Source organism: Delphinapterus leucas, chromosome 15, assembly GCF_059928025.1.
Source record: "Delphinapterus leucas isolate spDelLeu-1000000601 "Yukka" chromosome 15, BTC_Dleu_Yukka2, whole genome shotgun sequence".
NCBI lineage: Eukaryota > Metazoa > Chordata > Mammalia > Artiodactyla > Monodontidae > Delphinapterus > Delphinapterus leucas.
Window position 1 is genome coordinate 73430502 of NC_143143.1, and position 27282 is coordinate 73457783.

The 27282-nt window shown below is 43.9% G+C and overlaps 2 protein-coding genes and 1 long non-coding RNA gene across 4 annotated transcripts in view; 2 read left to right on the forward strand and 1 right to left on the reverse strand.

Annotated features, from left to right (window-relative positions):
* LOC149747501 (uncharacterized) overlaps nucleotides 1-24896 on the reverse strand; it is a 48439-nt gene extending 23543 nt beyond the window's left edge. The window contains exons 1-4 of one of the 2 annotated variants that reach the window (XR_016387929.1): nucleotides 24494-24896; nucleotides 16573-20496; nucleotides 11197-13864; nucleotides 768-10266 (exon numbers count right to left, since the gene is read on the reverse strand). This is a non-coding gene — a long non-coding RNA (uncharacterized LOC149747501). The remainder of the gene's footprint in view (nucleotides 1-767; nucleotides 10267-11196; nucleotides 13865-16572; nucleotides 20497-24493) is intronic. The other variant, XR_016387930.1, reaches the window with a different exon arrangement.
* On the forward strand, nucleotides 1841-4600 carry LOC149747503 (antileukoproteinase-like). Its single transcript, XM_089896960.1, has 3 exons — nucleotides 1841-1926; nucleotides 2867-3028; nucleotides 4352-4600. The coding sequence occupies exons 1-3, from the start codon at nucleotides 1842-1844 to the stop codon at nucleotides 4384-4386; spliced, it is 282 nt and encodes a 93-aa protein (XP_089753086.1). The 5' UTR covers nucleotide 1841; the 3' UTR covers nucleotides 4387-4600.
* On the forward strand, nucleotides 17634-20394 carry LOC111171113 (antileukoproteinase). The gene is made up of 3 exons (XM_030761038.2): nucleotides 17634-17720; nucleotides 18661-18822; nucleotides 20146-20394. Exons 1-3 carry the CDS (start codon nucleotides 17636-17638, stop codon nucleotides 20178-20180), a joined length of 282 nt encoding a protein of 93 aa, XP_030616898.1. The 5' UTR covers nucleotides 17634-17635; the 3' UTR covers nucleotides 20181-20394.
* Nucleotides 24897-27282: the final 2386 nt, after the last annotated feature.

A 27282-nucleotide genomic window follows, 5' to 3' on the forward strand; every position in this document is an offset into this window, starting at 1 on the left:
TACCTCTTAGTCCCCTCCCCCTATATTTCCCCTCCCCACTCCCTTCTCTCCACTGGTAACCTCTAGTTTGTTCTGTCCGTATTTCTGGCACTCAACTGTCATGCTGTTATTTTCTGTCACCATCATCATGGGGGTGCTCTTCTTTTCTGCTCCTACGTTCTATTTTCTGTATTTCATGCATTTTTTCCTTGGTTTCATCTTAATAGGCTTTCTTTTGCTGTTTAGAATTGTCCCATATGAATTTCTAGCCATGTAGCCAATGCCCAATAAATGTCCATTATAATCATGAAAAAACAGTGGGGGTAATTCTAGGGTGTGGGAGAATTTTTTGAGCATGTTAACCAACACTCCTTTTTTTTTTTTTTGCGGTACGCAGGCCTCTCACTGTTGTGGCCTCTCCCTTTGCGGAGCACAGACTCTGGACGCGCAGGCTCAGCGGCCATGGCTCACGGACCCAGTCGCTCCGCTGCAAGTGGGAACTTCGCGGACGGGGCACGAACCCGTGTCCCCTGCATCGGCAGGTCGATTCTCAACCACTGCGCCACCAGGGAAGCCCTAACACTCCTTTTTTAACTTGTTATTCAGCTGACTGCTGAGAAGAGCCCTGTTGGTTTATCTCAGGAAATGTGGCTTAAATGTGATTGGCTTCACATTAATTTCACTTCCAACCACAGTGCTAAGGGGTAGTGTGTTCACCCTTCAGTGCCCTTCCACCCTTTTCAACTCAAGTCCCCCTCTGTGATCTAGTCAGTTACTATTATTCCTACTTCACAGGTGGGAAGGCTGAGGCCCAAAGAGGTTTTCTTGCTGTCTCCTCTTCACCTGTCATTCAGCAAGGATTCTCTGTGTGGCTGGCACTGCAGGTATTACATCGAAACAAGTCAGGAGAAAGCAAGAGAAAATGTCACCTGCCATTCAGGGAAGAGAGTGATGCTGGGTAATCTGGCAACAAATGTGGCAACGCCCAAGAGTCCCAGAGTGTGGGAAAGTCAGGGCACTTAGAGACGTCCCAGCTAGCCGATTGCTTCAGGCTTCTAAGAAGCTCCTTTTTTTTTTTTTTAATTAATTTATCTTATTTTTGGCTGCGTTAGGTCTTCGTTGCAACAAATGTGGCAACGCCCAAGAGTCCCAGAGTGTGGGAAAGTCAGGGCACTTAGAGACGTCCCAGCTAGCTGATTGCTTCAGGTTTCTAAGAAGCTCCTTTTTTTTTTTTTTTTTTTAATTTATTTATCTTATTTTTGGCCACGTTGGGTCTTCGTTGCTGCCTGGGCTTTCTCTAGTTGTGGGGGACTACTCTTCGTTGCGGTGCTTGGTCTTCTCATTGCGGTGGCTTCTCTTGTTGCAGAGCACGGGCTCTAGGCGCGTGGGCTTCAGTAGCTGTGGCGCAAGGACTTAGTTGCTCCGCAGCATGTGGGATCTTCCCGGACCAGGGCTCGAACCCATGTCCCCTGAATTGGCAGGCAGATTCTTAACCACTGCGCCACCAGGGAAGCCCCTAAGAAGCTCCTTTGTAATGCCCTGTTCTGCCCTCTTTGCCCCCTCCCCTACTCCACCCTAAGGGTGGGTGGTCCTCTAGCTTGTTCCTGAATGGCTTCCTGACCAGCCTGGTGACACCTCCCCCTCCAAGTCCTGCATTTCCCTTCCTAGGCCTCACACTCTTGCCTAAGGGCAGAAACAGCCAGCAACACTTGGGATGACGTGGTCCCTGTCCTCACCTGAATGTTGGGCTTATGAAATAGCAGCTGGGAAGGCTCAGGGCAGTTCTGGCGGGACCACACTCGTAGGAGCGGGTATAAAGGGTGAAGCCAGCACTGGCTACCACAGCTCCACCTGCCCTCAGGATGAAGCCTAGCAGCCTTACCGTCTTCCTGGTGATATTTGCCTTTGGATTCCTGACGCCCTGGGTTGTGGAAGGTGGTTTCAGAGGTGAGTTGGACTCTCTCAGGCCATACGCAGGTGCCTGAGTCAGTGATAGCTCAGAGTGGGAATAGCCTCTTCCTTGTAGCCTGGGGGCTGACCTTGAAGTCACCATTCCAATGGTCGGGCCTATGGCCCCTAATTTCAAGCATCTCTCTGAGGACTTCAACTAAGGGAGTTTCTGCACATCCAGAAATTTACCTTTCACCAGATGGAACTGTTTACCCCAGCCCCTGTATTTCTCATTTTTCTTTCTCTATAGCTCCTTCTTCACTGTTTTGTTTGGTTTTTTTAATCTCTCTTTTTCTCTGTCACATGATTTTGGTCACTATCTTTTTTAATTTTCCAAATTGGTCTCTTTTTCTCTTAATGTTTCTTATTTTAACAGTCATTCTCTCTTTCTCTATCTCCTTCCCAGTAGATCTGTTCTCTTTTATTTAATCTCTGATGAGTGGCCTCTCCTGTTATCACTGTCCTGTGGTGCCTCCCTCCCAGGCAAACCCGGGCAAGGGATACCTGACCATGAGCTCTAGTTAGCACTTACTGGACCTGGCCTGTACTGACTTGCAATGGCTGACTGTAAAACTTTAAGACTTTTGCGAGCTAGCTGATGTCACATTGGTAGCTTGAAATTAGCCATGATGGGAATATTTACACCATGGAAATTGGCAAACTCTACAAAGTCTCCCTCTTAAAACATCTAGTAACACACCACCATCTATACCTTCTTTCTTGTGCCATTGACTCCCTCTTGGCTGAGTGGTTGGCTGAGCTAGGCGCTGCCCCACACCTGCCTTGAAACTAGAATCCTAACAGTTCCCTTTATTCCTTTGGGGTCAGCCACCTGGGTTAGGTTTTCTCTCCTCTCCTGGGAAGCTGATTCCTTCTGCAGGATTGTGGTCATGACTCAGCATCAGCTTCTTCTTCCTCCTTTGTTCTTACCTTTCAGAAGACTGTAAACCTGGACTCTGCCCCTTCCAACGCCTTGCTAAGTGCATGAGCTATGAACCCCCTGAATGCCGGGATGACTGGCAGTGTCCACGAAAGCAAAAATGCTGCTACGACCGTTGTAGCCGCAAATGCATGGATCCTGTATTCGAGCAAGAGTCAGGTGAGGAAGTAGAGTCTTGGAAACGGGGACCACGGAGATTTGAGCTTGAGGACACGCATCCTGAGGAAGTAGAGAGCGCTCCTCTGAACTGGGATGGAGGCTGGGACAGAGCCAGGGATCCTCCACCCCCAGCTCTGTATGCTCAGGTAGACAGTGGGTCAATTCGTGAGCCAGTCAGCCAGCTGGCCAATCAGTTAATGAATCAGTCTGTCTGTCAGACACATACTACACTAGTTAGGGTCCCCTTGGTGGGAAGGAGTCTCCTTTAGGACATACACCGGCCTCAGTTTTGGTCCTGAGGTCGGGGAAGAACTGATTTCCATGCACAGGGTGGAGATGGGGTTGGGAGTTTGGGTGATGTGCTGAAGGGTGAAGCCTCTGAGTTGTGACTTTGTTTTTACCAGTTAAGTTCACTCCTGGGAAGTGTCCAGTGGTTACTGGCCAGTGTAAGAGACCCAACCCTCATAAACAACTGCCTGAATGACAGCCACTGCCCGAAGGGTCTCCAGTGTTGCAGGGGGGTGTGTGGGAATTCATGTGTACAGCCGGTTAAAGATAAGGAGAAGACCTGGCAAGATCCACACACCCCTGTATCCTAATATGGTCTCAACCTCCTGGTGCCCTTGCATGTGAAGGAGGATGTTTGAGGTCCCCCAATACTGCCCCCTCCCCCAAGCAGATCCTCTGCCCTTCAACACCCTTCACCCCTTAGAGTTCCTTAGACAAGAAGTGCCAGGGGTCACCTGTGACGGGTAATGCTGGGTCTTGGGAAGGAAGGCTTCTTGGAATAAGCCAGGAGGAAGGAGCATGTTACAAGGGGCAAAGGTTCTATCTTTTAATATCATCTCTGCCTCTGACTGACTGTGTGCCTATGAGCAACTGACTGTATCTTTCTTAGCCTCAGTTTCCCCATCTGTAAAATGGACACAATTATATCTACTGAGATACTAAATGTAAAAGTGCTTTTTAAGACTTAAAGTGCTGTGTGCATTGAGAGAGTGTTGCTATGGTTATGGCTTCGATTGGCTGGGTTATCTGGAACCAAAGGAAAGTCTAGTAAGATGCATAGATGCAGATCTGGCCCAATGCCCTGATTTTACCAGAGGGGAGACTGCAGCAGAGAGCCAGTGAAAAGCCTGGATTCTTTTCTTGATTCCTAGATCAAAGACTGGCACTGTTTCGACTATTCCAGCACCATGCTCTCTCTTTACGTATCCCAAAGGACTTAGGGCCTGGTGGCAGAAGGACCCTCTTGGTAGGAAGGATATAAGGGTCACTTAAATTGTTCCTGTGCTGAGGCTCTGCTTTATTTTCTTTCCACAGATATATACGCGCCAGTGCCAGTTCCATACAATTAGCACTTCCTGGTCTGTGTGATCTGGGGATTTCCTTTTTCCCCCAAGCCTGGAAAAAAAATGAGAGCACCTTGGTGAAGATGTGGTTTTGTGACCAATACCTCCTTGGGGGCCAAGATTTGGCCTGTTTTCTCTGTGTATCCCCAGCATCCAGCGTGAAGCTCGGCACACGACAGGAAATGTCTGCTGCTTAGCAAATAAATAAATGTACCAGGTTTTCTCTGCGTTTCTATCTTCCGCGACTCATTGAGTGTGGTCTAGGATATGAGGTGTGAGATGAAGAATAAAATCTCTGCATGTGTGGGATTTCTCCCCAAACCTATAAAGTAGAAAAAAGAAAGTGTTTTGGATCTAAGCAGATATGGGTTTAAATCCTGCATCCATAGATTACTGGCTATGTAATTTTGGGCAATGACTTTGTTCCACTGAGCCTTAGTTTTGTCATCTATAAATGGAAACGATAACAACAATGCCCATTTCATAAAGTTATGAGGATTAGAGGTGATAACATGTGAAAGGAATAGCTCAGTGATTGTCACATACTAGGGGTTCAATAAATGCTAGACTTACCTCAGGGTAAGCAAGGCACAAGGAGTTAAGAAAATGGTTGAATTTGATGACATCAGTATCAAAACTGACAAACACAAGAGTTGAAAGATAAATGATAGCTTAGAGGTAAATATTTGGAATGATTATCACAGACAAATAAACAGAATGAAAGCTATGTGAAGAATTTTTGCAAATAAGTAAGAAAAACACCTACCTCTTAGAATAAATGAACTATGAATAGAATGGACAATCAAATAAGAGATTATTATTATAACAGATGGTATATAGACATATAAAGAGCTTCATCCTCACTAGTTGCAAGGAAAAAGCCAGTTAAAACAACCAAACGCCATTTTTCATCGGTCAGAATGGCAAGAATTAAAAGTCTACAATATAAACACTCAGAGACTCTTAATAGTTTGCTGATGGAAGTGTAAATGGGTACAACCACTTAGAAGAGTGATTTGGTTATGCCTAATAAAACTGAAAATTCACATAAGGTATCATTTAGCAATTATCTTTCCAGAGACATAGGAAAGACAAAATACCTGCCAATGGGAACCTAATACATGTATTCGGGTGTTTAGTATAAGATTGTTCCAAAGAGTCAGAAATCGAGACCAGTCAAGATGGCTCTCATTTGTGAAATGGTTAAATTTTCATACTTTGATACGCTTGCTATGCTATAGAAAAATAAAAATAAATTTATATGAATCAACATGGAGACCTATCACAGAAAACTTATTGGGAAAATCAGACTGGTGATATAAATGTGTAGTATGAAGTATTCATATACGTTTTAAAATTACACATAAAATATCAAGCTGGTTATGGGTATATACCAAAGAATACACACCAAATGCAGGATGGTGCCTTCCTACCTAGAAGAGGAATTAAAAATGGGACTGGTAGTGCCAAATATGGAAAGTGATGATTTATCTTCAAGATTTAATACTTGAACAAAATAATGCCATTTGCAGCAACATGGATGGACCTGGAGATTGTCATACTGAGTGAAGTAAGTCAGACAAAGACAAATATCATACGATATCGATATCGCTTATATGTGGAATCTAAGAAAAGGCTACAAACAAACTTATTTACAAAACAGAAATTGAGTCACAGATGTAGGAAACAAACTTACGGTTACCAAGGGGGAAAGGGCGGGGGAGGGATAAGTTGGGAGGTTGGGACTGACATATACACACTACTGTATATAAAATAGATAACTAATAAGAACCTACTGTATAGCACAGGGAACTCTATTCAATACTCTGTAAAGACCTGTATGGGAATAGAATCTAAAAAGAGTGGATATATGTGTACGTATTGATATAACTGACTTTGCTGTACAGCAGAAACTAACACAACATTGTAAATCAACTATTCTCTAATAAAAAATTAATTAATAAAAAAAGGATTTAATACTTGAAAACAAAATGAATATATAATGTCCCCACTCTAGGTACTTCTAGGATAAAACATATCTTTCTCAAAACACCCAAAACAAACAAACAAAAAAAACCTTTCTCTCTTTTTTTTTCTTCCAAAAGCCACACCCAACAACGTGGAGAGCAAAAAGTGAAAACTCAAAAACCACCTTGGGTGAAACTAGAAATCATGTGTACCCACTGGCTACAATATAGACCTGGAAAGCAAATTCTTAAATTGCAGAAAGGTGAAAGCTAACGGTTCACAGCAGGAGATATTTATGGGAAGCCCTGCAGAATGTTTAAAAGGCTCTGAAATTAAGAGTGGGAAAGAGAGGGAGATTGTTTCAAGGGAGGTGTGCTGTTTTAATATCTGTACAAAGAACAATTAGGCTCCCAGGTCTATGCCCATACCTTGGGCAACTCCTAAAGAAGTTAGAGGCTTTGGTCTCTGTAGAAATTGAATACCCTGGGTTCCGCCATCCCTGGCACGGGGAAGGAACTGAGACATGGTGCTGAGAATGAGAAGGATCGAAAAGCTCTTGTGAATAGTAAGGTCTCCCAGCAGTCTTCCACTCTGGCTAGAACTTACTGTCAACTAGCTTATCTAAAATCAAATATTTGGACGACAAAGTTAATTTTGCTCTGAGACCCTCCCAAGGTCTATATGGAGGAATCCCATCTTATTACATGTGGTCCATTAATTCTGCCTTATTGTTTTAAAAGAGCGTCTGCCCGGGCTTCCCTGGTGGCGCAGTGGTTGAGAGTCCGCCTGCCGATGCAGGGGACACGGGTTCGTGCCCCGGTCCGGAACGATCCCACATGCCGTGGAGCAACTAAGCCCGCGTGCCATGGCCGCTGAGCCTGTGCGTCCGGAGCCTGTGCGTCCGGAGCCTGCGGTGCTCTGCAACGGGAGAGGCCACAACAGTGAGAGGCCCGCGTACAGAAAAAAAAAAAAAAAAAAGGACCAGAGGAACCAGAGGTTCTGCAAGGAACAGAGGAGAAGAGATACTGCTGCAACATGAATGGTAGTTTTTAAAAAGGACAATCAAAGAATGAGAATAATGACAGATGAGGTTAAAAATTCTAAAAAGAGTGGGGGAAAATAAATATGAAGAAACCATTCAGAGACTAGAATTACAAGTTAGAGAGATGGAAATAAGATGGAAAAATAAGAAATTTAGAGAATCAATCACTAAGATCAAATCTGACTAATGAAACTTTCTTAAAAGGAATCACAAAAATGGTGATGGTAAAATTATTAAAGAAATTATTTTAAAAAAAAGAAATTATAAAACATCCCAGAATTGAAGTGCTTAGTGAGTACCCAGTTCACAAACATAAAACAAAACAAAAACCACCTACACTAAGGCTAATCATTGTGAAACAGAACATCAAGTATAAAGAGAAGATTCTATAAGCTATGAGATGGGTGAGAAAGAGAGTCACATCGCATTCAAAGGATGGGGAAGCAGGATGGCATTTGACTTCTCAGTAGGAACACCGGAAATCAGAACAAAAGCAAAATTCTCAACATTTTGAGTGAAATTATTTATAACCTTATTCTAAGGCAAAATATCAACCAAGTGTGAAGGTAAAATACAGATGTTTCCCAAACTGCAATGTCTCAAAATATTTTCTTCCTAGGTACCATTCCTCAGGAATCTACTGGAGAATGTGCTCCAATAAAATGCAGGATGTAACAACAAAGAGAGAGAGAGAGAGGGATGAAATCCAGGAATAATATAGGAAAGGAGCCAAGATAATAATTGCCAGGATCATGGCAAAGAAAAGCCCAAAACTGGAGCAAAAGAATGGAACACTCCTGGAGAGGCATCTCATAGAAAACAAAATGGAAATGACTAATGGGCTGAATAATGGCTCCCACAGACGCTCACATCCTAATCCATGGAAGCTGTGAATGCTCCCTTATATGGCAAAAGGAACTTTGCAGATGTGGTCAAATTAAGGATATTGATTATTGATATGGGAAGATTATCCTGTATAATCTGAATGAACCTAAATGTCATCCCAAGTATCCTTGTAAAAGTGGGGCAGAGAGAGATTTGACAGCTGAAGAAAAATTAGGAGATGTGACAATGGACTCCCTGGATCACTCATACCAGTGATCCTCAGCTTCACCACATGGGCAAAAATCCGACTGCAGATTCCTCACCAATGATGCCATATGATGGGCAGTGCCCAGGGAGAAGAGATACCGCCCTGGCCTCTGTTGCATCGCTTGGGAATTCTATAGACATCTCATATTCCAAAGAGAAGGTCCTGCCCAGAAAAAGTAGTTCCCGCTGGATCTAGGTGTCCACTTCAGTTGGGGGTTAGTCAGTTGGTGGCCCAGTCAGTCATTTAGACAATCTGTCAGTCAGTGCCACATGCCACCAGCCACCAGCACTGCTTGCGGGGACCCTAAAGGAATCGGTTGCTCTTTCAGGAGGTGTGCGGACCTCCGTTTGGGGTCTGAGATGTGGAAAGGGTTGAATTCTTTGCTAAAGCACAGACCCAGGGCTGGGGTTTTGCAGCATGAGGGGACCAGGACCTCCTGTAACCTGCATCTCTGCCTTGTCCAGTTGAGGCAGAGCCTGGGAAATGCCCAGGAGTGTCTGGCAAGGGCAGGAGACTCTATCCGCTTCACCAATGTAAGAAGGACAGTTAGTGCCGGGGTAATAACCTCGAGGGCCACAAGGGCAGGTGTGGGCACATGTGTGTTCCCTCATGAAAGCTAAAGAGGAGATCCAGGCTTATTTGAACGTCCCCAATCCATCTTCCACTTGGTCCAGACCCACAGGAAGGGGCTCTCTGCCCTTTTCCCTCTGCTAGGCTTCCCTGTCCTTCAGTATCATCCCCACTCCCAGTCCTTCAGCAAGAGCCCCCACAGAGTCAACATCTCAGGTGTGTTCTCCTAGGAGCAAACTTCAGCCAAGGGCTCGAGAGCACCCAGGAGAAACTTGTAAGGGGTTGAGGGGAAGAAGCAAAGCAATGGCATGATTTCAGAGGAAGTCCCAGCCTCAGCCTGATCCCACAGGGATCTTTGAAGCATTAAAAACAGGGATTTTTTACATTTTTGACAAACTCCCATGCTGGTCAGACATTGCCTAGGAGCTGAGGAGAGATCACATAAAGTCCCAGGCATTTTTGGCTCTTCCTCTGGGCAAAGTCTCAGAGTGAGTCCTTAGCAGCAAAACACTAATCTGGGCCATAGCCATATAGAGACAATCAAAGGTATTGAAGGAACCTGGGCATGGCAGCAACAGGGTTCAACGCAGCCAGGCACCTGGGGCAGTGCGCCCGTCTCAGACATTTTTGGCATGAGCCCTGGAAGAGAGAGCAGCTTTGATGGGTCGGGAGGTAGCTTTCAGACTACAACGTGCAGCCCTGCTCTATCAGTTAAGGAGAAGGTTGGAAGGTGTCTCGTGGTGCCAAGCAACTGCAGAAGGTCCTCCTGCCGAGATGAACGTCAACAACAGCCAGTGCAGAAGTGTTTCTAAATGTTGCAACGTCCTGTGTAGGCAAGCAATGTATTTACCCCATAGAGGGTAAGGAAGAAGTCCAAGCTCAGATCAAAGTCCTTCGATCCAGTTGGCCTCAGTACCCCGGTACCCCAGACCTATGGGGAGTGGCTGCCTGCCTAGTTATTTCTGGCAGAGCCTTTGCAAGGCCTACCTGCAATTAACACCACCCTTGTCCCAGGCAAGGTTTCCCACAGGGTTACCTGGCACGGTGCTTTCTCCCCTCCGAAGGCCCTGGAAGGAAGGTCATCTTGGACTGGAAAAGAAGCAGGCAGCTGTGGTCCAGGGCACAGGAACCTTGAATTGGAATAAGAACTGCTTCTTGTTTACAGTATGATTATGGAGGATGACTGTATCTCTTTGAACCTCAGTTTTTCCCTCTGCAAAATGGACATGACCACATTCATCTGTATGACATCCTACACAGGGCTTTGTCATCCATAAAGCGCTGTGGGCACTGATTTCCTCCTCTGGGTTCTGGGTGATTAAAGCCCAGCAGCACCACCAGAGTTGGGGGCCCCTCAAGACTCCTCCAGCCAGTGTCCTGACTTTCCTGATGAGAATCCTGAGTCAGTGAATAGCTAGGATTGACCCCAAGACCAGGGATCCTTTCATTTTGCCACCTCGTGCCTCTTCTTTCCTGCCCCAAGTGGTCTTGGAACTTGACGGCCAGAGGTCCCCCTTAAGGTGGAGGATCTGGAGGTAAGGTGGCTGTCCCACAGTGGAAGCTCTCATCGAATGTTCTTTCTACAGACGGATTATTGCCCATGTGGTGAAGCTGAGGATTCCTGGTATGAGTGATCCAGGGAGTCCATTCCTACGAAACCTGTAATACCGGGCATTCCAAACTGAAGCCTTGGTTCTACCATGAATACTTCCTCTGTGTCTGGTCTTTTGTGTAGCCCTGACACCCAAAAAAGAGCTGAGCACAGAAAATGTGTTTTGATCAGAGAATGAATAAAAAGCACATGGTTCTCTCTACATACCCAGCATCTGTGATTCATAGAGTCTGCCCTGGTAGCTGGGAGTGGGTGTTAACATAGAGCCTCTCTCCTATAGCATGAATCCTAGTACCAGTGGGCATGCTCTTCCCCTAAGCTATGTATACTGTAGGCAAGCAAAATTTGCCACCCCAAATCGTGCCTCTTTGGCATGAAGATTAATTTAGGCTGATTATTTTTAAGGCCCAAAAGACTCAGGAAGAACCTTTGACCTTCCCTCTAATTGCCTAAAAGACATGTAGATAACATTTTTTTTTTAGATTTCACATATAAGCAATATCGTATGATATTTGTCTTTGTCTGACTTACTTCTCTTAGTGTGATCATCTCTAGGTCCATCCATGTTGCTGCAAATGGCGTCATTTCATTCTTTTTTATAGCTGAGTAATATTCCATTATATATATATATATATATATATATATATACCACATCTTTTAAAAAAATGATACAAATGAACGTATATACAAAACAGAAATAGATCCACAGACATAGAAAACAAACTTATGGTTACCAAAGGGAAAAGAGGGGGAGGGATAAATTAGGAGTTTGGAATTAACATTTGCACACTACTATATATAAAATAGATAACCAGCAAGGACCTACTGTATAGCACAGGGAACTCTACTCAATATTTTGTAATAGCCTATAAGGGAAAAGAATCTGAAAAAGAGTAGACACAGATACATGCATAACTAAATCATTACTTTGATGCACACTCAAAACCGACACAACATTGTAAATCAACTATACTTAAATAAGTAAATAAATAAAATTTTAAAAATAAATAAAAGAAATGTAGATAGAGGACCTGTTCCAGGAAGGGAGCCATCACCAGAGAAAACTGTAGTATGAACTAAGTGTGTAGACAGGGAGGAACCTAGCAAGGTCTGTTTGTTTTTTTTTAAATTCCTCTATGTGTCCATTATTTCTGTACGGCCCAGCAAACATTTGTTTACCAAACATTTGCTTCTCCATCTCCATATGAATTGCTTTCCTCCTCTTTGAGATTCCAAACTGCTGTCCCCAACATCCTTCCTCCTTTGTCTTTAGCTGAAGATGGTATTTAAGGTGAGGGCTTCAGTCATTCTGGCGAGTTACTCAGTTTTCCTGGGTCTCTCCCATGTGTACGTGTTATTAAGCTTTTGTTTGATTTTCACCTGTTAATCTGCCTCATGTCAATTTAATTCATAGACTAGCCGGAAGAACCTAGAAAGGGTGGAGAAAACTTTCTTCCTCCCTGACAATACTTAAAATTCAAGTTGCTTTTAGGTTTTTCCTTTTGGCAAGGCTAGGTTGTTCTTGTAGAAAAAAACAAGCAATTCTGCCAAGTGGATGAACCGACTTTCCCTTCTGCCAACAATATATGTCTCTGTTTCCCCACAGCTTAATAATATATTGTCAGACGGTAAAACTCTGGTCAATCTGATATCTGAAAATGGATATCTTATTTCAGTTTGCATACATGATTATATGCGACCAAATACATATCCAAGCGCACACATAATCATGTACTTCGTGCTGCATTAACAAACAATTGTGAAGTCTCAATGGCATAACATTGTACAAGTTTATATCCACAGACTCAGCAGAATTATGGGGATGTTTGCGAGGACATTCCAACCTTACGTAAATTTCAAAAGATCCATCTGGGAAGAGCTGGAGAGGAAAAAAACCCTGCAGGAAGAAATTCACCTGTGAAGCTCATTTCTGATGGGAGGAGATCTGACCGGCAACAGTTGTCATCCAGTAGATGACGGGTAGAGAGAGGGTGTGGTTGATCAGTATCTCTGCTCCTCTGTTCCTTGCACAACCTCTGGTTCCTCTGGTCCTTTTTTTTTTTTTTTTTTCACCATGTTTCCCAGTCTCTATCTTTTGGCCCAATTTGGCATGTTTCAGCCCTGCTGCCCACCACCAACTTGCTGGCATGAGACCACTATCTCAAGTAGCCAGCCTCATGGCGAAGTGGTCCTCCATTCCCCTTAGAGATTGTTGGAATATTTCAGAGAACCTTTTCCAAATGTGTGAAAGGAACACTGTAAAAATCTGGACACAGATGACTGTCCCCAAGGACTAGCATGAACTGGGAGGGAGGGATTGGAGGGTGGCTAATAGCGCTTCCTTCATGGGTTCACTCAATGAATCATTTATTGTTTCATTCATTCAACACACATATCATATGTCAGGTTCCCAAACTGTATAGCAATCGTCATCCTTCTGACGACAATTGCAGTCTACACAGGCCTGTTACTGAGCTAGATGCTGGGATTTATCTTTGGTTGAGTTCTCCTGGAAGCAGACCCTGAGGCAATAATTTGAGGACAAATAATTTACTTGGGAAGTGATCCAGAAGCATTTTTCAGAGAATGGCTTTGTGAGATGGGGAACGGACGGAAGCCAAAAAGTGTGCAGTGCTGAGAAGTTTACTGCTGTGGGCAACTGGGGCTCATTCTGTTGGAAAACTCTGGAAGATTTTATAGAACTTGCCTTAGAATTTCCCACCCTGGATGAGAAAGAGGAGGTATTTATCCTCCAGCCCCAATCTGTCATTTGCTGATGGCTGCTCCCTGAAACCCCTCAGACAGAGTATTGCAGGATTATGGTAGATGCCACTGGCATATACTGGAGTGGAGAGTGCCCTGGGACTATGGACAGGGCACAGAAGGGTTAATAGCTATAAGATCTAATCATCAAAAATAGCCAAAAATTTTGGCTGAAATCAAGACCTTAATTAAAAAATACTTTATTGCTAAAAAAATGTTTAGAAAAAAAACGAAAGAGACTTACTGTAAAGCTACATGTCTTAATCCACTCAGACTGCTATAAAAAAAAAATAACATAAACTGGCTTGATTTAACAACAGAAACTTATCTCTCACTGTTCTGGAGCCTGGGAAGTCCAAACTCAAGGCACCGGCAGATTTGGTGTCTGGAGAGATTCCTCTTCCTGGTTTGTAGATGGCCACCTTCTTGCTGTATCCTGCCAGAGGGAGAAAGGTCATCTCTCTCATATCTTTTCTTATAAATGCACCAATCCCATTCATAAGTGCTCTACCCTCATGACCTCATCACCTCCCCAAGGCCCCAATTCCTGATACCACAACATTGGGGGCTAGGGCTTCAACACAGGAATTTTGAGGGAACACAAACATTCAGCCCACAGCACTATAGTAATGAAGACATTGTGGTATTGACAAAAGGATACACACATAGAGCAATGGACAGTGCAGAAATAGATTCACACATACGTAGCCAATTGACTGTTGACAAAAGTGCAAAGGGAATTCATTGGAGAAATAATAGTCTTTTTAACAAATGATGCCAGAACAATTGGACTCCCATATACAAAAATATGAATCTTGATCCATACTTCCACATCATCTGCAAAAACTAACTCAAAATGGATCATAGACATAAATGCAAAAAGTAAAACTATAAAACCTGCAGAAGAAAACATAAGGAGAAAATCTTTGCGACCTTGGGTTATGCAATAATTTCTCAGATATAACACCAAAAGCATGATGAAGAAAATATTGAGTGGGCTGTCATCAAAATTAAAAACTTCTGCTCTTTGAGAAAACACTGTTAAGTAAATGAGCCCACCAAGGGCTCCCAATTCAGAGTCTTTCATATAAAAGAACCCTATTGTGAGAAGAATAATGCTTAGTGCTTTGCCTGGGTGATTGTACATCTTCATGGGGAGCTATGTGAGATAACAGGCTCTCTTTTTAAATACTTTTCACTTTTGTCAAAGTTATACACGCAGATAGACTAAAGAGTCACATAGTTTACAAAGCATGTTGTGAAGCATAGAGGTTGCTTACCACCACCCTCCCCCTAGAGAGGACCGCTTTTACTTTATCATCTTGACACTTGTATCCCTGTCTCTAAGTAATATTCATTATTGTAATAATAATGCTACATCTCGACTTTTCAGTTTTAGATATAATCCATTGACTTCCCATGACTGAAAACGAGATTTTTGTCCACCTCTTTGCTCCCTACACCTCCGGCACTTCCACTCCCCTCCCTCCCATCAGTGTTATGTGATAATTGTGATTTCATCAGCACTACTGTTTACAGTATTATGACTATGTAAACACTTGTTACACTTGAACTATGTAGCAAACCAAACCGCTTTTCCCTTCTGGCACAGCTTTTTAATTTTCTCTGATGTGAAAAAATTGTCTGGTTTTGCGTTTGCTTGGTTTTCTATGTACGTATTGCCTATTCAACCACAAATCCCCCAAATCGCCTCTCCATGTATTCATATGTGTGTGTATTTATATCATATTCATAGATGTTCTATTAATTTCACCTTCCAGAAGATGAATTTCCTGGAGCCCTCTGGCTCCCTCCAATCTGGGCTGGTAGCTCTGTATTGTTTTTCTTATTTATTTATTTATTTTTGGCTACACTGGGTCTTCGTTGCTGTGCACGGGCCCCCTCCAGTTGCAGCAAGCAGGGGCCAGCCCTCACCGCAGCACGCGGGCCCCTCCCGCTGCGGAGCATGGGCTCCAGGCTCGCAGGCCCCAGTAGCTATGGCACACGGGCTTCAGCAACTGTGGCACACGGGCCCAGCCACTCCGCAGCATGTGGGATCCTCCCGGACCAGGGCTCAAACACGTGTCCCCTGCATTGGCAGGCGGACTCTCAACCACTGCACCACCAGGAAAGTCCCTTTTTTTCCTTTTTTAAATAGCAAATTTGTAATGCTTTTATTTTTTCTCCTTAAATTTCTTTAAAAAATTTTTTTGTTGTTGAAGTAGCATTGATGTACAATATTATATAATTACAGGTGTATAATATAGGGATTCACAATTTTTAAGGTTTATACTTCATTTATAGTTATTGTAAATTATTGGCTATATTCCCCAGGTTGTACAGTATATCCTTGTAGCTTATTTTATGCATAATAGTTTGTACCTCTTAGTCCCCTCCCCCTATATTGCCCCTCCCCCCTCCCTTCTCTCCACTGGTAACCTCTAGCTTGTTCTGTCCATATTTCTGGCACTCAGCTGTCATGCTGTTATCTTCGGTCACCATCATCATGGGGGCGCTGTTCTTTTCTGCTCCTACGTTCTATTTTGTGTATTTCATGCATTTTTTCCTTGGTTTCATCTTAATAGGCTTTCTTTTGCTGTTTAGAATTGTCCCATATGAATTTCTCGCCATGTAGCCAATGTCCAATAAATGTTCATTATAATCATGAAAAAGCAGTGGGGGTAATTCTAGGGTGTGGGAGAATTTTTTGAGCATGTTAACCAACACTCCTTCTTTTTTTTGCGGTACGCGGGCCTCTCACTGCTGCGGCCCCTCCCGTTGCGGAGCACAGGCTCTGGACCCGCAGGCTCAGTGGCCATAGCTCACGGACCCAGCCGCTCCGCGGCACATGGGATCTTCCCGCACCGGGGCACGAACCCGCGTCCCCTGCATCAGCAGGCGGACTCTCAACCACTGCACCACCAGGGAAGCCCTAACACTCCTTTTTTAACTTGCTATTCAGCTGACTGCTGAGAAGAGCCCTGTTGGTTTATCTCAGGAAACGTGGCTTAAATGTGATTGGCTTCACATTAATTTCACTTCCAACCACAGTGCTAAGGGGTAGTGTGTTCACCCTTCAATGCCCTTCCACCCTTTTCAACTCAAGTCCCCCTCTGTGATCTAGTCAGTTACTATTATTCCTACTTCACAGGTGGGAAGGCTGAGGCCCAAAGAGGTTTTGCTTGCTGTCTCCTCTTCACCTGTCATTCAGCAAGGATTCTCTGTGTGGCTGGCACTGCAGGTATTACATCGAAACAAGTCAGGAGAAAGCAAGAGAAAATGTCACCTGCCATTCAGGGAAGAGAGTGACGCTGGGTAATCTGGCAACAAATGTGGCAACGCCCAAGAGTCCCAGAGTGTGGGAAAGTCAGGGCACTTAGAGACGTCCCAGCTAGCCGATTGCTTCAGGCTTCTAAGAAGCTCCTTTTTTTTTTTAAATTAATTTATCTTATTTTTGGCTGCGTTAGGTCTTCGTTGAAACAAATGTGGCAACGCCCAAGAGTCCCAGAGTGTGGGAAAGTCAGGGCACTTAGAGACATCCCAGCTAGCTGATTGCTTCAGGTTTCTAAGAAGCTCCTTTTTTTTTTTTTTTAATTTATTTATCTTATTTTTGGCCACGTTGGGTCTTCGTTGCTGCCTGGGCTTTCTCTAGTTGTGGGGGACTACTCTTCGTTGCGGTGCTTGGTCTTCTCATTGCGGTGGCTTCTCTTGTTGCAGAGCACGGGCTCTAGGCGCGTGGGCTTCAGTAGCTGTGGCGCAAGGACTTAGTTGCTCCGCAGCATGTGGGATCTTCCCGGACCAGGGCTCGAACCCATGTCCCCTGCATTGGCAGGCAGATTCTTAACCACTGTGCCATCAGGGAAGCCCCTAAGAAGCTCCTTTGTAATGCCCTGTTCTGCCCTCTTTGCCCCCTCCCCTACTCCACCCTAAGGGTGGGTGGTCCTCTAGCTTGTTCTTGAATGGCTTCCTGACCAGCCTGGTGACACCTCCCCCTCCAAGTCCTGCATTTCCCTTCCTCACACTCTTGCCTAAGGGCAGAAACAGCCAGCAACACTTGGGATGACGTGGTCCCTGTCCTCACCTGAATGTTGGGCTTATGAAATAGCAGCTGGGAAGGCTCAGGGCAGTTCTGGCGGGACCACACTCGTAGGAGCGGGTATAAAGGGTGAAGCTAGCACTGGCTACCACAGCTCCACCTGCCCTCAGGATGAAGCCTAGCAGCCTTACCGTCTTCCTGGTGATATTTGCCTTTGGATTCCTGACGCCCTGGGTTGTGGAAGGTGGTTTCAGAGGTGAGTTGGACTCTCTCAGGCCATACGCAGGTGCCTGAGTCAGTGATAGCTCAGAGTGGGAATAGCCTCTTCCTTGTAGCCTGGGGGCTGACCTTGAAGTCACCATTCCAATGGTCGGGCCTATGGCCCCTAATTTCAAGCATCTCTCTGAGGACTTCAACTAAGGGAGTTTCTGCACATCCAGAAATTTACCTTTCACCAGATGGAACTGTTTACCCCAGCCCCTGTATTTCTCATTTTTCTTTCTCTATAGCTCCTTCTTCACTGTTTTGTTTGGTTTTTTTAATCTCTCTTTTTCTCTGTCACATGATTTTGGTCACTATCTTTTTTAATTTTCCAAATTGGTCTCTTTTTCTCTTAATGTTTCTTATTTTAACAGTCATTCTCTCTTTCTCTATCTCCTTCCCAGTAGATCTGTTCTCTTTTATTTAATCTCTGATGAGTGGCCTCTCCTGTTATCACTGTCCTGTGGTGCCTCCCTCCCAGGCAAACCCGGGCAAGGGATACCTGACCATGAGCTCTAGTTAGCACTTACTGGACCTGGCCTGTACTGACTTGCAATGGCTGACTGTAAAACTTTAAGACTTTTGCGAGCTAGCTGATGTCACATTGGTAGCTTGAAATTAGCCATGATGGGAATATTTACACCATGGAAATTGGCAAACTCTACAAAGTCTCCCTCTTAAAACATCTAGTAACACACCACCATCTATACCTTCTTTCTTGTGCCATTGACTCCCTCTTGGCTGAGTGGTTGGCTGAGCTAGGCACTGCCCCACACCTGCCTTGAAACTAGAATCCTAACAGTTCCCTTTATTCCTTTGGGGTCAGCCACCTGGGTTAGGTTTTCTCTCCTCTCCTGGGAAGCTGATTCCTTCTGCAGGATTGTGGTCATGACTCAGCATCAGCTTCTTCTTCCTCCTTTGTTCTTACCTTTCAGGAGACTGTAAACCTGGACTCTGCCCCTTCCAACGCCTTGCTAAGTGCATGAGCTATGAACCCCCTGAATGCCGGGATGACTGGCAGTGTCCACGAAAGCAAAAATGCTGCTACGACCGTTGTAGCCGCAAATGCATGGATCCTGTATTCGAGCAAGAGTCAGGTGAGGAAGTAGAGTCTTGGAAACGGGGACCACGGAGATTTGAGCTTGAGGACACGCATCCTGAGGAAGTAGAGAGCGCTCCTCTGAACTGGGATGGAGGCTGGGACAGAGCCAGGGATCCTCCACCCCCAGCTCTGTATGCTCAGGTAGACAGTGGGTCAATTCGTGAGCCAGTCAGCCAGCTGGCCAATCAGTTAATGAATCAGTCTGTCTGTCAGACACATACTACACTAGTTAGGGTCCCCTTGGTGGGAAGGAGTCTCCTTTAGGACATACACCGGCCTCAGTTTTGGTCCTGAGGTCGGGGAAGAACTGATTTCCATGCACAGGGTGGAGATGGGGTTGGGAGTTTGGGTGATGTGCTGAAGGGTGAAGCCTCTGAGTTGTGACTTTGTTTTTACCAGTTAAGTTCACTCCTGGGAAGTGTCCAGTGGTTACTGGCCAGTGTAAGAGACCCAACCCTCATAAACAACTGCCTGAATGACAGCCACTGCCCGAAGGGTCTCCAGTGTTGCAGGGGGGTGTGTGGGAATTCATGTGTACAGCCGGTTAAAGATAAGGAGAAGACCTGGCAAGATCCACACACCCCTGTATCCTAATATGGTCTCAACCTCCTGGTGCCCTTGCATGTGAAGGAGGATGTTTGAGGTCCCCCAATACTGCCCCCTCCCCCAAGCAGATCCTCTGCCCTTCAACACCCTTCACCCCTTAGAGTTCCTTAGACAAGAAGTGCCAGGGGTCACCTGTGACGGGTAATGCTGGGTCTTGGGAAGGAAGGCTTCTTGGAATAAGCCAGGAGGAAGGAGCATGTTACAAGGGGCAAAGGTTCTATCTTTTAATATCATCTCTGCCTCTGACTGACTGTGTGCCTATGAGCAACTGACTGTATCTTTCTTAGCCTCAGTTTCCCCATCTGTAAAATGGACACAATTATATCTACTGAGATACTAAATGTAAAAGTGCTTTTTAAGACTTAAAGTGCTGTGTGCATTGAGAGAGTGTTGCTATGGTTATGGCTTCGATTGGCTGGGTTATCTGGAACCAAAGGAAAGTCTAGTAAGATGCATAGATGCAGATCTGGCCCAATGCCCTGATTTTACCAGAGGGGAGACTGCAGCAGAGAGCCAGTGAAAAGCCTGGATTCTTTTCTTGATTCCTAGATCAAAGACTGGCACTGTTTCGACTATTCCAGCACCATGCTCTCTCTTTACGTATCCCAAAGGACTTAGGGCCTGGTGGCAGAAGGACCCTCTTGGTAGGAAGGATATAAGGGTCACTTAAATTGTTCCTGTGCTGAGGCTCTGCTTTATTTTCTTTCCACAGATATATACGCGCCAGTGCCAGTTCCATACAATTAGCACTTCCTGGTCTGTGTGATCTGGGGATTTCCTTTTTCCCCCAAGCCTGGAAAAAAAATGAGAGCACCTTGGTGAAGATGTGGTTTTGTGACCAATACCTCCTTGGGGGCCAAGATTTGGCCTGTTTTCTCTGTGTATCCCCAGCATCCAGCGTGAAGCTCGGCACACGACAGGAAATGTCTGCTGCTTAGCAAATAAATAAATGTACCAGGTTTTCTCTGCGTTTCTATCTTCCGCGACTCATTGAGTGTGGTCTAGGATATGAGGTGTGAGATGAAGAATAAAATCTCTGCATGTGTGGGATTTCTCCCCAAACCTATAAAGTAGAAAAAAGAAAGTGTTTTGGATCTAAGCAGATATGGGTTTAAATCCTGCATCCATAGATTACTGGCTATGTAATTTTGGGCAATGACTTTGTTCCACTGAGCCTTAGTTTTGTCATCTATAAATGGAAACGATAACAACAATGCCCATTTCATAAAGTTATGAGGATTAGAGGTGATAACATGTGAAAGGAATAGCTCAGTGATTGTCACATACTAGGGGTTCAATAAATGCTAGACTTACCTCAGGGTAAGCAAGGCACAAGGAGTTAAGAAAATGGTTGAATTTGATGACATCAGTATCAAAACTGACAAACACAAGAGTTGAAAGATAAATGATAGCTTAGAGGTAAATATTTGGAATGATTATCACAGACAAATAAACAGAATGAAAACTATGTGAAGAATTTTTGCAAATAAGTAAGAAAAACAACCTACCTCTTAGAATAAATGAACTATGAATAGAATGGACAATCAAATAAGAGATTATTATTATAACAGATGGTATATAGACATATAAAGAGCTTCATCCTCACTAGTTGCAAGGAAAAAGCCAGTTAAAACAACCAAACGCCATTTTTCATCGGTCAGAATGGCAAGAATTAAAAGTCTACAACATAAACACTCAGAGACTCTTAATAGTTTGCTGATGGAAGTGTAAATGGGTACAACCACTTAGAAGAGTGATTTGGTTATGCCTAATAAAACTGAAAATTCACATAAGGTATCATTTAGCAATTATCTTTCCAGAGACATAGGAAAGACAAAATACCTGCCAATGGGAACCTAATACATGTATTCGGGTGTTTAGTATAAGATTGTTCCAAAGAGTCAGAAATCGAGACCAGTCAAGATGGCTCTCATTTGTGAAATGGTTAAATTTTCATACTTTGATACGCTTGCTATGCTATAGAAAAATAAAAATAAATTTATATGAATCAACATGGAGACCTATCACAGAAAACTTATTGGGAAAATCAGACTGGTGATATAAATGTGTAGTATGAAGTATTCATATACGTTTTAAAATTACACATAAAATATCAAGCTGGTTATGGGTATATACCAAAGAATACACACCAAATGCAGGATGGTGCCTTCCTACCTAGAAGAGGAATTAAAAATGGGACTGGTAGTGCCGAATATGGAAAGTGATGATTTATCTTCAAGATTTAATACTTGAACAAAATAATGCCATTTGCAGCAACATGGATGGACCTGGAGATTGTCATACTGAGTGAAGTAAGTCAGACAAAGACAAATATCATACGATATCGCTTATATGTGGAATCTAAGAAAAGGCTACAAACAAACTTATTTACAAAACAGAAATTGAGTCACAGATGTAGGAAACAAACTTACGGTTACCAAGGGGGAAAGGGCGGGGGAGGGATAAGTTGGGAGGTTGGGACTGACATATACACACTACTGTATATAAAATAGATAACTAATAAGAACCTACTGTATAGCACAGGGAACTCTATTCAATACTCTGTAAAGACCTGTATGGGAATAGAATCTAAAAAGAGTGGATATATGTGTACGTATTGATATAACTGACTTTGCTGTACAGCAGAAACTAACACAACATTGTAAATCAACTATTCTCTAATAAAAAATTAATTAATAAAAAAAGGATTTAATACTTGAAAACAAAATGAATATATAATGTCCCCACTCTAGGTACTTCTAGGATAAAACATATCTTTCTCAAAACACCCAAAACAAACAAACAAAAAAAACCTTTCTCTCTTTTTTTTTCTTCCAAAAGCCACACCCAACAACGTGGAGAGCAAAAAGTGAAAACTCAAAAACCACCTTGGGTGAAACTAGAAATCATGTGTACCCACTGGCTACAATATAGACCTGGAAAGCAAATTCTTAAATTGCAGAAAGGTGAAAGCTAACGGTTCACAGCAGGAGATATTTATGGGAAGCCCTGCAGAATGTTTAAAAGGCTCTGAAATTAAGAGTGGGAAAGAGAGGGAGATTGTTTCAAGGGAGGTGTGCTGTTTTAATATCTGTACAAAGAACAATTAGGCTCCCAGGTCTATGCCCATACCTTGGGCAACTCCTAAAGAAGTTAGAGGCTTTGGTCTCTGTAGAAATTGAATACCCTGGGTTCCGCCATCCCTGGCACGGGGAAGGAACTGAGACATGGTGCTGAGAATGAGAAGGATCGAAAAGCTCTTGTGAATAGTAAGGTCTCCCAGCAGTCTTCCACTCTGGCTAGAACTTACTGTCAACTAGCTTATCTAAAATCAAATATTTGGACGACAAAGTTAATTTTGCTCTGAGACCCTCCCAAGGTCTATATGGAGGAATCCCATCTTATTACATGTGGTCCATTAATTCTGCCTTATTGTTTTAAAAGAGCGTCTGCCCGGGCTTCCCTGGTGGCGCAGTGGTTGAGAGTCCGCCTGCCGATGCAGGGGACACGGGTTCGTGTCGCGATCCGGGAAGATCCCACATGCTGCGGAGCGGCTGGGCCCGTGAGCCATGGCCACTGAGCTTGCGCGTCCGGAGCCTATGCTCCGCAACGGGAGAGGCCCCAACAGTGAGAGGCCCGCGTACCGCAAAAAAAAAAAAAAAGAGCCTCTGCCCTTCCAATCCTCTTGGTAAGTTTTGAACCCATCCTTCACTGACTGACGGAGTTCTGTGCTCAAATCGCTTCTTCCCAGTCCCTTGGTTTCTCCCTTTTTAAGAAGATTGGGGGATGGGGGGATTTTCTTTCATCCTGACTCTTCAAATAGCTCTTCTTTCAGGGAAGTTAGCTTGAGGGGGTATGTCTTACTTCGAACCAAAACAAGCCTTGACTCAGTCTCTCAAAGAACAGGCAACGTGGGTGTTGAGAAACCACTTGATCAGGTTTCAGGAACAGAGGTTGATTCCCAATTTTGCTGCTGACTCATTCTGCGACATTGGCCATGTTCCTTGACTCCTTTGTATAATAAAGGGATGATCCAGTTGAACTTTAAGATTCCACTTTGCTCTGCTGTTTTACAAATTAATGATTCATAGAAGCACCTTTGAGGGAAAGCCCCAGTGGTATGGGCCACGTTCTTGAGTTTGATGAGCTCCCTGTGTCTACAGGTTCCCCTCTTTATCTTTCAGCCTCATCTTCTCCAGCTGTTGTGGTCAGCTTCCAGGGCACCTCCTTACCTGGTGATTGTGACTTATGAGGGTCCCAATGAGTCTAATAACACCGTCTCAGTGTACAGATGGGAAAACTTAGGCCCAAAGAGAAGATGTGCCCAAGATCATAGAGTAAGTCGCTGGTAGATCTCAATATCTTTATCTCCAAGCCCCATATTCTTTTTCTTTATTTCGAGTTAATTGTTTTCAGATTACATAGTGGATACTGTAGTCGACTGTCAGATCCCTTTAGGATGAAGGCCGCTGAGCCATCAGTTGGTGGGGTGCTGCTGGCTGCTGACACTGAGAGCTGAGTCCCTCCCTGGGAATTTCCCTGGGCCATAGTGAGCTGTTTCAACCAAGGTTACACCAATTCCCAGGGGCAACCTGTATCCACAGACTGGCTGATGTTGGGGTACAAAGGCTCAGCTCCATAGTTTGATTAGGGGCACCTCTGAAGGACCCTCCCAGCTCCAGAGCTCCCCAGAGGATTGGCTGAGCCTTTGTTGCAATGAATCACAATTCCACTTCTTTTTCTCCCCAGCTGTGTTTCTCTTACTTCTCACAGGTGTTGCTTCTCAGAATACTCCCCAGAAAACCTACACATAAACATCTGCCCCTAAGACCGTTTCCCAGGAAATGTGACCTAAGGAAGATTATACAAGGTAATCATTGCCAAAAAACAATATTAATATGAAAAACTGCTCTGCAAGAGACAATGTTAAGAGAATGAGAAGACAAGCCACAGACTGGGGACAAATGTTTGCAAAAAAACACACATGATAAAGGACTGTTATCCAAAATAAACAAAGGACTCTTAAAACTCAACAATAAGAAAATAAACAAGCAACTCACTTTAAAAATGTGCCGGACTTCCCTGGTGGCGCAGTGGTTAAGAATTCGCCTGCCAGTGCAGGGGACATGGGTTCGAGCCCTGGTCTGGGATGATCTCACATGCCTCAGGGCAACTAAGCCCTTGCACCACAACTACTGAGCTTGTGCTCTAGAGCCTGTGAGCCACGACTACTGAGCCCATGCACCACAACTACTGAAGCCCGCACGCCTAGAGCCTGTGCTCCGCAACAAGAGAAGCCACCACAATGAGAAGCCTGTGTACCTCAAGGAAGAGTAGCCCCTGCTCGCCATAACTAGAGAAAGCCCGCATGCAGCAACAAAGACCCAAAGCAGCCAAAAATAAATACATAAATTTAAATTTAAAAAAAATAAAATTAAAATGCGCCAAAGACCTTAATAGACATCTCACCAAAGAAGACAGATGGCAAATAAGCATATAAAAAGATGCTCCACCTCGCACGTCATCAGGGAAATGCAAACAGGAAGAACAGTGAGATACCACTACACACCTATTAGAATGACCAAAATCTGGAACACTGACAACACCAAATGCTGACGAGGATGTGGAGCAACAGGAACTCCCATACATCACTGGCGGGAATGCAAAATTGTACAGCCACTTTAGAAGACAATTTGGTAGTTTCTTACAAAACTAAACATACACTTACCACACAATCCAGCAATCATGCTCCTTGGCATTTACCCAAAGGAGTAGGAAACATATGTCTACACAAAAAACTGCACACAGATGTGTATAACAGCTTTATTCATAATTGCCAATACTTGCACGCAACCAAAATGTTCTTTAGTAAGCGAATGGATAAATAAATTGTGGTGCATCCAGACAATGGAATATTATTTGGCTCTAAAAAGAAAGAAGCTATCAAGCCATGGAAAGACATGGAGGAAACTTAAACACCTATGAATTACTACTAAGTGAAAGAAGCCAATCTGAAAAGGCTAAATGCTGTGTGATTCCAGCTATACGACATTCTGGAAAAGGTAAAACTACGGAGACAGTAAAAAGATCAGTGGTTGCCAGAGATTGGGAAGGGGGGAGATGAATGGGCAGAGTACAGAGGATTTTTAGGGCAGTGAATACTCTGTATGATATTATAATGATGGATATATGTCATTATACATTTGTCCAAACCCATAGAATGTACAACACCAGGAGGGAGCCCTACTGTAAATGATGGACTTTGGGTGATTATGATGTGTCAGTGTAGGTTCATTGACTGTAACAGGTGCACCACTCTGGTGAGGGATGTTGGTAATAGGGGAGACTATGCATGTGTGGTGGCAGGGGGTGTATGGGAAATCTCTCTACCTTGTTAATTTTGCTGTGAACCTGAAACTGGTCTAAAAACGTTAAGTCTTTAAAAAAAGAATTGGAGAAACAAGGAATTTCTGGACTCCTTAAATATTATTAAACTCATTGATAAGAGTTTCATTTTTAAAAAGTGATCATTGTCAAAAAATTGGAGAAGTAGAAAAAAAGAACCCTATCACCACTTGTTCAGCATGTGTGTAACCTAGGAGTTTATCTCCTCTCAGGGCTTGGCCTCCTCCCCCTGCTGCAAGGTGATACATGGGCTGGACTGTATTTTCCTGAGCCCGGGGTCCTTAGTCTGGAATAACCCTTGCTGGAGGTAAGGGAAGAATACAGCAAGATGATCTGGTGAGGCCTTTGGCATTCCATGTTTCCCAAAGTAATCCAGAGTGGGCATTGACACGACATGGTTAGTGCACCTGCTGTGAATTGCAGATAATTTTCTTTATTTGTCCGCAGGTCAGGTGAATATTGGGTGGATGAGATGAGAGACAGACTGAAGGATAAACAATTCTCAGATCGCGTACAGTCTAAATCTACACAAAGAGAAACATTTTCCAAAACTGCCCGTAATTTGCAAAGCCATCCTCCCAGCCAAGTATTGACGTTATTTCACGAAGCAGCCCTTTTGCTCCTTTTGAACTGTGGCTCTTGCAATCGATGGGGAATAAGAAACTCTTTATACAGAAGACAAGCCAAGACTTTCACAGGACCACGTGTCCAGGCTCGTCCGAGGTCTCAGGCGGGCCTCTTGCCTCCTCCCCACGCTTTGTCTAGAGGGAAGGTGTGGCTTGTTCTTTCTGATTCAAGTGCGTTTTTTCCTTGACTGTGATTACACTGTATATGTAATTTCCTATCCTCTTTTCTGGTTTATGTTATAACACAATTTCCCGATGTCGTACAAACTGCATCAACATCTTGACCTTCATGAGAGCGGGGGCGTCAGCTCTATCAACCTCAGGTACAACATGTGTTTGGCTGGGAAAGGCCACTCAGGAAACAATTGTTTAGCTGAACTCAGCTAATGACTACATTGTTGTCCACTTCAAGACTTTGTCATCATTTCTGTAACTCCACTGGACAAACCAGTCATTTCCAGTTCTTGGTTTCTTTTATAGATTATGTGTATATGTAAATCCTTGTGCATGAATCATTTTTTCTTTAATTCAGATTTCTCTGCTGGGTCAGATGCCTAGAGGTGGAATGTATCGAATCAAAGCATTGGGATATTTTTAAGGCTTTCAACACAGATCACCCCTACTCTCTGCTTCTCCCAAGGCCTTCAACAAAATCAAATGAGACAGAGGATACAAATGATTGTGTTAAGAATTTACAGGGTGCCTGGAATATAGTCAGCCCTCAGGAAATACTCCCCTCATCACACATGTAAAGACACGCATAGGTGTGCTTGTAAACATACAGGTCTGCAATCCAATGCACCCAGCCTGTGAGTACT

Coding starts and splice junctions, on each gene's coding strand:
- LOC149747503 (XM_089896960.1), top strand. CDS start 1,842: ATGAAGCCTAGCAGCCTTACCGTCTTCCTGGTGATATTTGCCTTTGGA. Junction 1,927..2,866: donor TGTGGAAGGTGGTTTCAGAG/GTGAGTTGGACT, acceptor CTTACCTTTCAG/AAGACTGTAAACCTGGACTC. Junction 3,029..4,351: donor TGTATTCGAGCAAGAGTCAG/GTGAGGAAGTAG, acceptor TTCTTTCCACAG/ATATATACGCGCCAGTGCCA.
- LOC111171113 (XM_030761038.2), top strand. CDS start 17,636: ATGAAGCCTAGCAGCCTTACCGTCTTCCTGGTGATATTTGCCTTTGGA. Junction 17,721..18,660: donor TGTGGAAGGTGGTTTCAGAG/GTGAGTTGGACT, acceptor CTTACCTTTCAG/GAGACTGTAAACCTGGACTC. Junction 18,823..20,145: donor TGTATTCGAGCAAGAGTCAG/GTGAGGAAGTAG, acceptor TTCTTTCCACAG/ATATATACGCGCCAGTGCCA.